Below are 12,196 nucleotides of genomic sequence, written 5' to 3'. Positions count from 1 at the left end.
TCAGCAACAGCTGTACTAATTCATAGTTCATACATTTAATTTTTACTGTCTCACTTAAACCATAAATTTAAATAACAGCCTTTTTATAAAGAAAAAAAAAGCAGCATTCTCATTGTCGTAAGACGAGTCATCCGGGGCGGCAGGGGGCGCTGGAGAACGCGTCATCACGTTGAACCCGGAAGTACTAACGTTCGATTAGTTTACATTGCCGAACTACGCGAGTTTCACTCAAAGAGCCGTCAGCCAAAGAGTGCCTCGTGCGTCACCTTTCCCGGTAACGTTTCTCCGGTGCATCTCTCCGTGATGTCGGGCTCGCAGCTGCTCAGACTGCGGGTCAACGAGCGGCTGGAAGCGGCCGTGGAGGAAATATTCGGCCTCGTCGAGAAGACGATAGCGGAGTACGAAGACGGAGCAGTCCGCTCCAAGAGAGAAATCGGCCAGCTGAAGCGGCAGCTCGAGCAGCTGGTCGTTTTAAAACCCCAAGTGATCTTAAACAGAGCAGGTTAGTGAACACGTGCGCGAGATACGATGTTGATTGCGCAGGTGTGCCCAGGTGTGCTCTGAGCTGCTCACAACAACAAGGCCACATGTACTCTTTGATCAGCATCTTGGTCTGTGAGCTGAGTGCTAATCTGAGAAGGATTTAAAAACATTGTGTATCTACAAATTGAGAGAATAAATATATAAATACATTTTTTTCTGTGCATTTGTTTCCCAACTAATGAAAAAGCAAGTAGCAAAAGCATTAGGGTTTTATTTATAATTGATTTAATGGTTTATTGAACACGTGTTCCTTCTATGCTTTTAGACACCCAGACCATCTTTGAGGCACGGCCTCCTTCACTGCAGCAATATGAGATTACGGTGGAAGAGATTCCCGTTCTGGAGGAAGCAAAGATCCGAGACGGCGTCAAAGAGGAGACGGCGGAGAGGCGTCTCAGTCTGGACATGGAGGTTGAGACCTGCAACAAAGATGAAGTCAAGAGAGAGATCAACCTTCTTTTAAAAGCTGAAGCGACGTCGTTCACAGCAGGTTTGTTTTTTCTCTCTTTGATTTTAGCTGAGTTGCCGGAGGAACTCGTGCAACTTCATGAACAGAAATTAAACTGCGATGGCTTTAGAAACAAAGTTGATCCTCAACCTTTTGGCACATTGAAACCATCTGACTGGAACACCCCGTTTAATGTGTATTTTTATTTTTTATTTTAGACACCCAGGAGATTAGTTCTTCCCAGCAGCCCGACTGTCTGGTCCCTGTGGAGGAAATGAAGACTTGTGATGCTAAGCAGATCAAAGAGGAGCAGGAGGAGAAGTCCATCAGTCCAGACGTGGGAGCTGATGCCTTCAACGTGGATGAAGTCGGAGCTCCTGACTCAGAACCGGCCGAGTACCGCGAGCCGCTCCCGTCTCCCACGACTGAAACCGTGAGCCTGAACAAAAGCATCGCCGGTGACGACGACGAAAGGACCGAAATGTGTCGTTCATCGTCGCCTCCTCGGAGCCGAAGTGCTGAGCTGCAACAGCCTCCGGGAGGAGACCGGTCCTGCCGTCTTTGTGGTAAACATTTTAGCAAAGACTCTTTCCTCATAAAACACGTGGCCGAGCGCCACAAAGGACACTTGGCCTTTAAATGCCTGCAGTGCAAAAAGGAGTTTGAACAAAGGTACCGGATGGTGATGCATACGAGGATTCACACCGGGGAAAAGCCCTTCAGTTGTGACTTCTGTGACAAAACATTCACTCAGAGCTCGGGTCGTATCGTCCACATGAAGAAGCACACCGGAGAGAAACTGGCCAGCCCACTAAAACGTAGCGACATGCAGAAAGGGAGCCAGGTCACCCCAGAAAAGGTGAACGTAGAGGAGGAGGAGCCCTTGAAATGCTTTGAATTGGCAACGAGGAGTTTAATCAAAAGCAGCGGCTCCATCACGCCGCTCCCGTCCTCCACGACTGAAACCGTGAGCCTGAACGAAAGCATTGACGCCGGCGAACGGACCGAAATGTGTCGTTCGTCGTCGCCTCTTCAGAGCCAACTTGCTGAGCTGCAACAGCCTCCGAGAGGAGACCGGTCCTGCCGTTTATGTGGTAGAAAATTTCGTCTGGACTCTTTCCTCATAAAACACGTGGCCGAGGATCACAAAGGACACTTGGCCTTTAAATGCCTGCAGTGCAAAAAGGAGTTTGAACAAAGGTACCGGATGGTTATTCATACGAGGGTTCACCTCGGTGGAAAGTTCCTTTAGGCTACTGTGATGAAACATTCACTCAGAGCTCGTATCGTCCACATGAAGAAACACACCAGAGAGAAACTTGGCACAAAGAATGAAGGAGGAAGAGGAAAGAAACTCAACGCTGTGGGAGAAAACCTCGGCATGAACGACCTGTTTGAACTACAATCTTCTCACTTGTCGTATTCCATTTATTATTTAAATTTAGCAGAGTAGGAAACTATATTCAACCGTTTCTGAGGATTCGATTGATGGATTGTGTCTGTTTTTGATTTGACTGTCATTTAAAAAAAAAAAAAAAATGTAATGGTGGAGAAGCAAATAAACTGACAGATTGTGTCTTCAGAAGTTTAGTTAACTCATTTTTTCCAAAGTGATCATCAACATCCTCCAGGTGTATCTGGTATGTTTGACCTTTAGTGCTTTATAACAAGTTTTAATGTGGGTCAGTTTTGTTAATTTGGGGGTTCTTCAAATTAACCTCACAAACTTGTGTTTTATTAGAAATAAAACAAGTTCTTTCATACTTTTTTTTTTTTTTTTTTTTTGAACAGCAGCCTGAAAGAAGTCATCCGATACGGCAGGGGGCGCTGGTGGTAACCCCGCCCCCACCCCTGTGCGTCATGACGTTACCCCGGAAGTATTAACTTACGTCGTTCCAACTTTATTTATACGGGTGAAATATGTCGCTTTCAGTTCCCGGGGAGTTTATGTCTTATTTTTAAAAGTGTGCGCTTCGCCTCGCGCTTCACCTTTTTCTTCCCCCCGCCCCCGGTAACGTTTCTCCGGTGCATCTCTCCGTGATGTCGGGCTCGCAGCTGCTCAGACTGCGGGTCAACGAGCGGCTGGAAGCGGCCGTGGAGGAAATATTCGGCCTCGTCGAGAAGACGATAGCGGAGTACGAAGAGGACGCAGTCCGCTCCAAGAGAGAAATCGGCCAGCTGAAGCGGCAGCTCGAGCAGCTGGTCGTTTTAAAACCGGAAGTGTTTTTAAACGGAGCAGGTTTGTGACGTCATTCACGTAAAGTTAAGCAAAACGAGGCAATTCAAAGTGCTTCACATAAAACCATTAAAAGCATCAAAGCTTGATGCAAGATTTAAAAATAATGAATTTAAACATTTTAAAAAGCAAGAAATAGAATAAAAGTTGCAATGCAGTTTAAAAAAAAAAAGAAATGTATTAATATCCTTGAATTCGTTCAATTAAAGTTAACGGCAAACAAAATTCTTCAATCTGGATTTAAAAGAGTTGAGGGTCTCGGCAGACCTGCGGCTTTCAGGCACCTTGTTCACATATGTGGAGCAGAAGACCTGAACGCTGCTTCTGCGTGTTTAGTTCTGACCCTTGGACCAGGAAGTAGACCAAGACCACCTGAGGGGTCTGGATGGTTCATAAGGTAGCAGCAGGTCACAAATGTATTTGGGCCCTGAACCATTCAGTGCTTCATAAACCAGCAGCAGGATTTTAAAGTCACTTCTTTATTTGGTCTTCGTGGTGTTGCAGACCCTGGTCTTTCAGAACCGGTGTGTTTATACTGATTCTCTGTCTTTTAGAGACCCAGTCGCTCTCTGAGGAGGAGATCCTCTCAGACCAGCAGCAGCCGGACTGGCCTCCCGGTGTGGAGGAGTGCGAGACCCGGGACTCTCGTCGGGTCAAAGAGGAGCCGGTGGACTGGAGCATCGTGCCGGACGCGGAGGCCGAAACCTCAAACGACGCCGGACGTCTGAAATCGGCACGAGGGCGACCGGGTTCAGCGTCGCCTCCCGAGCAGGTGGATCAGATCTCTAAGCAGGTGGATCAGATCTCTAAGCAGGTGGATCAGATCTCTAAGCAGGATCTGAGAGTCAGACTTCCTGAACCGGCAGCTCATACAGACTTCCAGCTGTTCCCAACTTTCGGCACCATAACTGTGACATTGAAGGAAGACGATGACGATGCAGCTTCGTCCTCTCGCGACTCCGCCGCCGTCCGCAGCGCGCAGGATCCGGCCACGCAGGTGGACGGACAGGTGTGCCACTTCTGCGGCCAGCGGTTCAGCGGGGACTCGGATCTGATCGCGCACATCGACCAGGTCCACACGAGCGCGCGGGCCTTCAAGTGCCCCGAGTGCGACAAGCGCTTCGCGTGCCGGGCGCACCTGGTGGCGCACCTGAGGATCCACACGGGCGAGAAGCCGTACAGGTGCTCCTTCTGCACGCGCTCCTTCGCCCAGAGCTCCAACCTCAACGTGCACCTGAGGATGCACACGGGGGAGAAGCCCTACTTCTGCAGGGCGTGCGGCAAGATGGTCGCGCGCAGCAACCACCTGAAGACGTGCGGCAAGACGGGCCTGGAGAGGAGGCGCTCGTTCCGCTGTTCGGTCTGTGGGAAAACGTTCCGCGCGGCGGCGAAGCTGCGAGCGCACGAGAGGGTCCACGAAGCCGGGACTTGATGGCCGGGGGTCACGTTTTAAACGTCACAGACGGTGTTTTTTTATTTTTCAAGTTGCTCGTGTTGAAAGAGCCGCATGTCGTCCATCTAATGTCTTAACAGCAGTGCAATAGCATCAATTCTGAAGGAAGCTTCCCAAAGATGGAATAATAATAAATGACTAAAAACTACAGCAGCGCATCTGTGTGACAGACGTCTCTGTTCCTGAAATAAATAAAATGTTTCTAATTTTACAACAATACCAGTGGTTGTGACATTTGGATCCAGCACAAAGTCTTTTAAATGTATTTGGTTACTAGGTACTTTGGTTCATCCTTGTTTACTTGCTTAAAGACTTTGGTTTTTAACAACTCAGAATACTTCAAACTCCAAACAGGATAAATATCAGGTAGAAATATTTTAGATATTATTTCTTATCTATCTTCTCCTGAAATGAGCCATAAGGTTGCAGCACCGGATTCAAGCACCAAATAATGCACTGCTTTTTATCTGTTTAATGTTTTATTTTTTTATTTTTAATTTAATTTATTTAAGTCTTCTAATCATTATTTCACTTTATATAGTTTACGAATAGAATATCATTAGTGACGCTTGTACTTTATAAATTGATCACGTTTTGTTTTTCAAGGTAAAGCAAAGTAAATATTCAAAATAATAGCGCAAAATTGAACAGTAAGTAAAATGTAAATTCACTAACTCCAGTTTTCCAATAAATGCAGTGAAGTAACAAGTATAACACTTCCCTCTGAAATGTGAATTAACACAATTAAAATACTCAAATTGAGTAAATGTATTTATTTACGAAGAAGCAAAGTAAATATATTGTATGGAGAACAGAATATGACTTAAGTATAAATAAAAGCATTAATGTATAAATAAATACAGGAATATATATATATATATAGGTTAACTAAAATGTAAAAATAAATATATGTATTTCTTTATGTCCTGTATTTATATATTTATTCAGTATTTATCTAGACATTTATTTTTTTCTGCATTTATTTATACTTTTATTTATTTTAGCATTCATCTCAGCATTTAATTATTCTTTTATTTCTGTATTCAAACATTTATTTAAGCGTTTATTTATTGATTCCTGTATTTATTCATACGATTGTGTGTGCATTTATTTATTGATATTTAAGTAATATTTTGTCCCCCATAATTATAAAAAACCACAGAAAAAAGAGGTGCAGGACCAAGTCTCTCCAGCAGGTGGCAATGTTGTCTCTCGCAATATAGATCGTCTATTCTGACGAGGCTGACTTGCTGGTCAGTTAAACAAAACGAGTAATTACACCACCTGGAACGTGACAGAGTGAGAACTCTTTACGTTTTAACATATCTCTGTTATCCCGGAGAATGAAGGCAGGGGATGGAGAGCCGAGCTGCGGCACGAGAGAGACGTGAAGGAACCAGAGTGTCGGTAAATAACAATAATAAATAAAATTAAAAAAAGATGGCCCCCTTTGGCATTCATGGCCTTTAAGCTCCGTTTAAATAGCAGCTCAACGTGTGTTTTTTTGTTTTTTTTAAACTGCGGCACCTTGAGCTAATCGGCCCGGTAACGAGACACCGGAATGCGGTTCGGACGTCACGTCACGTGTCGCACCTTTTTAATTCGCGTGTGCACGAACCGCGACCTGCAGAGCGTTGTTGTATTTAATAAATTAATTATGAGATTAAAAAGGTTCAGGTGACACCTGTCTGTCAACGAAGAAGAAGAGGAAGAAAAACAAACAAACATGGCGGGTGTTTTGTTTCTGCTTTAATTATCTCTTTCATTCACGTCGTGTGCTGGTTCAGGGGTTCCGGTTCAGTCCTGGTTCCGGGTTCTGCTGCAGGGTTTTAATCCGGCTCATCCAGGAGGCTCAGAGCTGAGGATGAAGTTTCCTGGATCTTGAATAGATGGACATATTTTGAATAGATGGACATATTTTAAAAGCTGAGCTGACCCACCTGTCAATCAGGAAATTAACAATTTGTGTTAAATGAATCCTTCATTTTTATGAAAGTTGAACCTTTTGTCAGGTGTGAGACGGACACCTGCACATTCACCTGCGCTGTCACTTTATGCTCTAGAAACACTGTATACACTTTAATTGTTTTACATTTTCATTTCCTTTTATTATTATTATTATTATTTACATTTTAAATTCTAATTTATCTAACATTCTGGTATCGTCCTTGATGCATTTCACATTTTAACAAACGTTACAAAGTGCTTCACGTAAAAAAATAAATATGAATAGACATTAAAACAAACGTGTGTTTTACATACAACTAAATAAATGATTAAAATAATAAAAGGTCAATCTAAACTATTTCTCCCCTGCTTATTGGGACAGCCAGGAGGTTCATTAATGGCCTCTGAAGTCATCGGTAAGATCTCAGAAACGATTCGGCATCGCGAGGGAGATGAAACTGTCGGTGGAGGAGGTCTGTTGTTCATGGCGCTCCTCTTTCCTCCCCCAGGTGCATGAGGCCCTCAGGTGCTGCTAGGAGAACCCATGGAGCCCGACGTCATGCCCTTGCACTCCTCCTCCTCCTCCCGGCCTCCACTGGACGCCGATGAGGAGGCGGGGTCGGAGGAGGAGGACGAGTTTGGGGACTTTGGGGGATTCTCCGTGGTGGTGTCCTGCTCTCACCCCGGCTACGCCGATTGGACTGAGTCACCGTCCGGCACGAAGCCACACCCCCTTGGCTTTAACCCCCAGGTTGAACAATCCCAGCCCGCGTCCACTGGGGACTCTGGGACTGCGGGATCACGTGTGCACCTCACAAACGGGTACCCCGAAGGAGACCCCGGAGGAGACCCCGGATCTGGTGCGTGTTCTCCCAGGGAGGAAACCGGGTTTGCCGATTTCAGCGTGTTCGCGGAGCAGGCGGCGCACCCCTGGTGCTGCGGCTTCACCCCCTCGGGGGGCGAGGAGCGGTGGGACGTCCGGGTGGAGCGCTCCGCCCGCCAAGAACACGCCGGCGATCCTCCGGGACGGGAGGTCGTTCTGGACTCAGAGCCCAGGTCTCGTGGCGCTCGGGAGGCGCTCGGACACGCTCTCGCGAAGCGCCGCGAGAGAGGAGACGAGGCCCGCCTGCAACCACCTCGGGAAGGTGGAGAGCTTCACTCGGGGGAGGAGGAGGAGCTCGGAGAGGAAAGGAGGCGTGGTTTTAAATCTTCTCAAGCAGAAGACGTGCAGAAGGATGGAGACCGGAGCGCCTCCGCCCTCCCGCAAACATTCGGTTCGTACGAGTCCGCCTCGGAGGACCCGGCGTCCTTCTCCGACGACCTGTCGCTCGAGTGTCCTTCTGCGGACTTGGAGCCGAACGTTTCATCTCTCGTTTCGCAAGAGGACCAGACGGACTGGGACCAGACCGACGACGACAACGACGAGGAAGAACTGGACCACTACCGGGCTCCTGACCTCGCTGCCGGCGCCGGCGGCTTTCACTACGGCGACCAGTCTGCGACTCAGGGAACGTGCGCTACCTCCAACCAGTCACGACCTGGACCGCACGCAGAAGACTCGCATCCGGCCTTCAAAGACGGCGGCTCGGAGCATCTCGGGGTCAGAGGTCGAGGAAACCTCCCGCCGAGCGACAGCTTCGCGGATTTCTGCTCGGCGCCCGAGCAGGAGGACGGAGACGGGTCGTGGGCGGAGTTCAAGGACCAGAGGGCTGTGGAGGAGGAGGAGCCAGGCGGCCTGCAGACTGACGGGGACGCGGAGGAGGACCAGACCAGACCAGGGCGACTCGGGGGGTCCGGGAAGAACAGCTACCAGGTGGGAGACTAAGCTGCTATTTTATTTATTCATATAAAAAAGAGTCGATCAAAAGATCATCGTGGATATTTAATACACGTCATACTCTTTTGTCTCACTAGGGGTCGCTGTCCTGCCGTGTGCAGCAGCTTCTCCTGGCCTGTTATCCGGAGGTAGAGGTCCCGGCTGTGGGAGGCGAGGAAGAAGAGGAGGAGGAGGAGGAGGAGGTGCAGGTGCCGAGCCTCGGTGCTCTGCTTCACGCCCGACTCCTCCCTGACAGCGAGGAGGAGGAGGAGGAGGAGGAAGAGGAAGAGGAGGAGATACCTGAACTCTGCCTCAGATCTAACTGGTGAGGTTGCCTTCCTGATAATGGAGATGGAGGAGGAGGAGGAAGAGGAGGAGGAGGTGGAGGAGGTGGTGGTGGATAGGGCAGGTCCTGTAAACAGCCGTTTCCCCTCTCTGAATCCATCAGGATTCATCAGGACCTCCACGATGCGGTCGGCCTCCGGTTCCAGTGGGGCGGCTCCCACACTAACCGGACTCTGCTCCGGTGTCTCGGTGTGGAGACGCGGAACATTGTGAGTAAATTAATAAAGTTCATCGGTGATCCAAACGGCGTCGACTCCCACCAGAAGAAGAGCAATCGAGCGCCGCTCCAAGTCCACTAGCACCAAAAAACAAGCTTACCTCGGTTATTAAAACCAATTATATCGTATATTATAACAATCTGTTCTTTGAGTCTCAGACCGAGATGTGTATTTATTAATTATAATGTCTGCCCCCTGCTCTTCATTCATAGCAGCTGCCAGATTTTGTTAAGATAAGATAAGATAATTATTCTCCTTAATTTCACTCGAAACTGTGATGTTCTTTTTTCATAAATGAGAAAATACTTGTACAGTGTATATATATATATATATGTATGTATGTGTATATTTTTATATATATTTATGTATATATATATATATATATATATGTTTTACTGTGTGTCTTTACCTTTTTAAAAGGTGTTCATTGGCATAAAGAAGCAGCCGGTAGCTGTGCCTGCTTTTGCTTCCAGTCTGGTGAGTCAACTGCAGGACGTTAATTAAATTAATTAATTAATAAAAAACAATTCCAAACCTTTTATTTATTTTTCTTATTCCCTTTTGTTTTCCGTCTCCTCAGGGAATGCTGGAGCCCACCAAAGACTCTCCGGAGCCGTCGACAGACTCAACGCAGGTGAATCAATCTTTTGGATTTATTAGGTATGAGATTAATTATTTAGAACAAGACGCCAGAAAGATATTTAGATTTTAAGTCGTATACAAGAAAAATATATAATATTGAAATCAATCTAGTACGGTGTAAATAAATTGCCAAACAGTGGTTTTCTATTTGTGGACGACTTTAAAAGATTACATTGCAAATGTAAATGCGAGCTATAAATCTGTCTAATATTAAGATAATTTGTCTGTACGTTTTCGACATCTAGTGTTTAAACAAAGATATTCAAAATGTATTAGAAATATGCTCAATCTATATTCTATTTTATTTTTTTTATAATCCCCAAAGGCCGTTTCACTAAGTATTTCAGCCACAAGAGGGCAGCACATGCAGCTGCTATGCGTGAAGCCGCCACTAGATGTCTCCAAAGACGCGTGTTCTTCACGCTCCCTTCTGATGCATTGTTATTTAATATTAAATATTAAATATGTTATTTCTCTCCCCGCGTAGGAGGCGCCTCCTCCCGGCCAGCCGGCCCGGAGCGGCCGCGGCCTCAGCGGCTCTCAGGACGGTACGTCCCCCCGCCGGGCGCCTCACTTCTGGGGCTGGAAGTAGCGCCGCCGCCCCGTGATGGAGCTTCCTCCTCACCTCCTCCAGGGAGGGGGTGAGGAGGGGGGGGGGGGCATGCTTCTGCTTCTTCTACTTTTCATTTTCTCGCCGTGTCCCCCCCCCCCCCCCCCCCCCCCCCCCCTCCCTCCTCCCCCCTCCCTTATTTATTATCTGTCCCAAGCTTTTCCAGATAATAAAACATCCGACAAACAGAAAACACCATTTCTGCTGTGAAACTCTCACCGGGGGAAACACTGTGCCGGCTCCTCCTACTTTCACCTTTACCTGCTGACACCTTTTTTTTTTTTTTTTTTACAAAGAGTTTATCTCAAAGAGTTTTACACAGTTTTTATCTGAATATTCTGGATTATTCTTTCTCTTCCAACCAGAACTAAAGCATTAAATCACTGAACTTGTCGAGTGACATTTTGCATGGTGACGATTTGACGGACGAGTTTATCCAAAGAAGCATTTTTTTTATTTAACTCGCTGGACTGTTCCAGTATTAATATTTTTTTCCCAGTGCATGAATTTATGATACGCATCAAAGTTCTGACTTTATTTGACCGAAAAAAAGGTTTATTTTGTTCGTATTGGGTCGTAAAAAACCCACAAAACGTCATCAGAGTCGCTCTTTGCTCAGGAAACATTTGATTTATTGATCAGTTAGATTACGTAAAGTAGTGTTTAGATTAGTTTAATTATAATTCACTGGAGCTTAAACTATTTTATAATTTTAATTTAAATATGAATTGGCCACAAGCTTATTTTGCTGCGTGTTTTTTTTAGAAGAACACAAAGGAATATAATCTCATAAAGATACTAACAAATGGCCAGCAGAGGGCAGTGTCTTCTCTGTAGGAGCGGAAAATATCACATTTATTATAGGAACAAATAATTATTAAAGTAATTTAGATTCAAATGATCAGCAATTAAAACAAAAGGATATGCACTTCGCACATATTTATATTTTGTTATAGTTTTATATAATTTATTTTCATATAGGTGGTGATATGAAATCTGTCTTCTGTTTCTTTTTAATTTATTCTGTGATTATGTTTAAAATGTGGGCGATTATTGTCACGATAGAAATAATTTGTACTGCTGTCACTTTATGCTGCTTTTTATTTATTTATTATTTGTTTTACTCATGATACTTTTTATGAGGACGCTGAACGGGTTAAAGGAGTGTTTTTTATTTTTATTTTTTAATAAGCAAATCATCACCTGAAATTCACTCAGGACTTCATTACCGATCAAAAGTGTTTCTACAACCGTAGTTGCAGTATTTCATGATGAGTTGTGCCTTTTTATGCCAGCGATTGTTTTCTAAAAGATCTTTTTTTCTTCAGATTTACTTCTCAGATTCAATGCGCCGCAATGATGAACTTGTAGGAAATCCTTGTAAATACTGAAATAAATCAGTCGATCTTTTCCGCTTGGTTTATTCCCTCAGCTTCCTGTTTACTTCCTGTTTACTTCCTGTTTACTTCCTGTTTTCTCTCTGGTCGAATGCAAAGTTTGAGTTTGTTAATCAAGTCAAAAGGTGTAAAACAATTTAGAAGTCCAGCAAGGCAGAAAACACTAGTTATATTATTATTATAATTATATTAATTATTATTAATTAATTAATTGGAAATATAATTAAAATCACAACTTCCCGGATAATTTATACAAAAGTCTTCAAAAATATTGCTCTCAGTATTTCATGTCTAGTTACTAATATTAGTATCGACAATACAATATATAAAAATAATTACGTTCATCGAGTCCCAAAACTTTATTTATGTTGACGAAACTGCAGAAAAAAACGGATTTAATAAGAAATAACAACACAGAACTCATTTAAATTTAATTGAATGCTGAATCTCTTTATTTAAATGGCAGATTTTGTTTGTGGATGTTTAAAAATATTTTTAGGTTGATGACATCAGAAAAGGAGGGCGGGATCTAACTCTTAAT

The 12,196-nt window shown here is 44.8% G+C and overlaps 3 protein-coding genes across 3 annotated transcripts in view; all 3 read left to right on the top strand.

Annotated features, from left to right (window-relative positions):
- Window positions 1-2,515, top strand: part of LOC117744264 — an 8,426-nt gene extending 5,911 nt beyond the window's left edge. The window contains exons 6-8 of the mRNA XM_034552452.1: window positions 183-502; window positions 809-1,033; window positions 1,210-2,515. Of these exons, the coding sequence (XP_034408343.1) occupies window positions 183-502; window positions 809-1,033; window positions 1,210-2,243 (1,579 nt within the window). The 3' untranslated portion in view covers window positions 2,244-2,515. The remainder of the gene's footprint in view (window positions 1-182; window positions 503-808; window positions 1,034-1,209) is intronic.
- Window positions 2,516-2,873: 358 nt separating this feature from the next.
- LOC117743781 (zinc finger protein 287-like) lies at window positions 2,874-4,897 on the top strand. Its single transcript, XM_034551627.1, has 2 exons — window positions 2,874-3,230; window positions 3,782-4,897. The coding sequence occupies exons 1-2, from the start codon at window positions 3,032-3,034 to the stop codon at window positions 4,657-4,659; spliced, it is 1,077 nt and encodes a 358-aa protein (XP_034407518.1). The 5' UTR covers window positions 2,874-3,031; the 3' UTR covers window positions 4,660-4,897.
- A 1,132-nt stretch (window positions 4,898-6,029) lies between these two features.
- Window positions 6,030-12,196, top strand: part of aftphb (aftiphilin b) — a 7,960-nt gene continuing 1,793 nt past the window's right edge. The window contains exons 1-9 of the mRNA XM_034552451.1: window positions 6,030-6,087; window positions 7,137-8,440; window positions 8,542-8,768; window positions 8,819-8,839; window positions 8,892-8,997; window positions 9,427-9,483; window positions 9,587-9,640; window positions 10,136-10,196; window positions 11,587-11,616. Coding sequence (XP_034408342.1) covers window positions 7,172-8,440; window positions 8,542-8,768; window positions 8,819-8,839; window positions 8,892-8,997; window positions 9,427-9,483; window positions 9,587-9,640; window positions 10,136-10,196; window positions 11,587-11,616 — 1,825 coding nt within the window. The 5' untranslated portion in view covers window positions 6,030-6,087; window positions 7,137-7,171. The remainder of the gene's footprint in view (window positions 6,088-7,136; window positions 8,441-8,541; window positions 8,769-8,818; window positions 8,840-8,891; window positions 8,998-9,426; window positions 9,484-9,586; window positions 9,641-10,135; window positions 10,197-11,586; window positions 11,617-12,196) is intronic.

Source organism: Cyclopterus lumpus, chromosome 15 (assembly GCF_009769545.1).
Source record: "Cyclopterus lumpus isolate fCycLum1 chromosome 15, fCycLum1.pri, whole genome shotgun sequence".
Lineage (NCBI taxonomy): Eukaryota > Metazoa > Chordata > Actinopteri > Perciformes > Cyclopteridae > Cyclopterus > Cyclopterus lumpus.
Note: the sequence above shows the minus strand (reverse complement) of the source record. Positions and strands in the feature narration are given on the sequence as shown.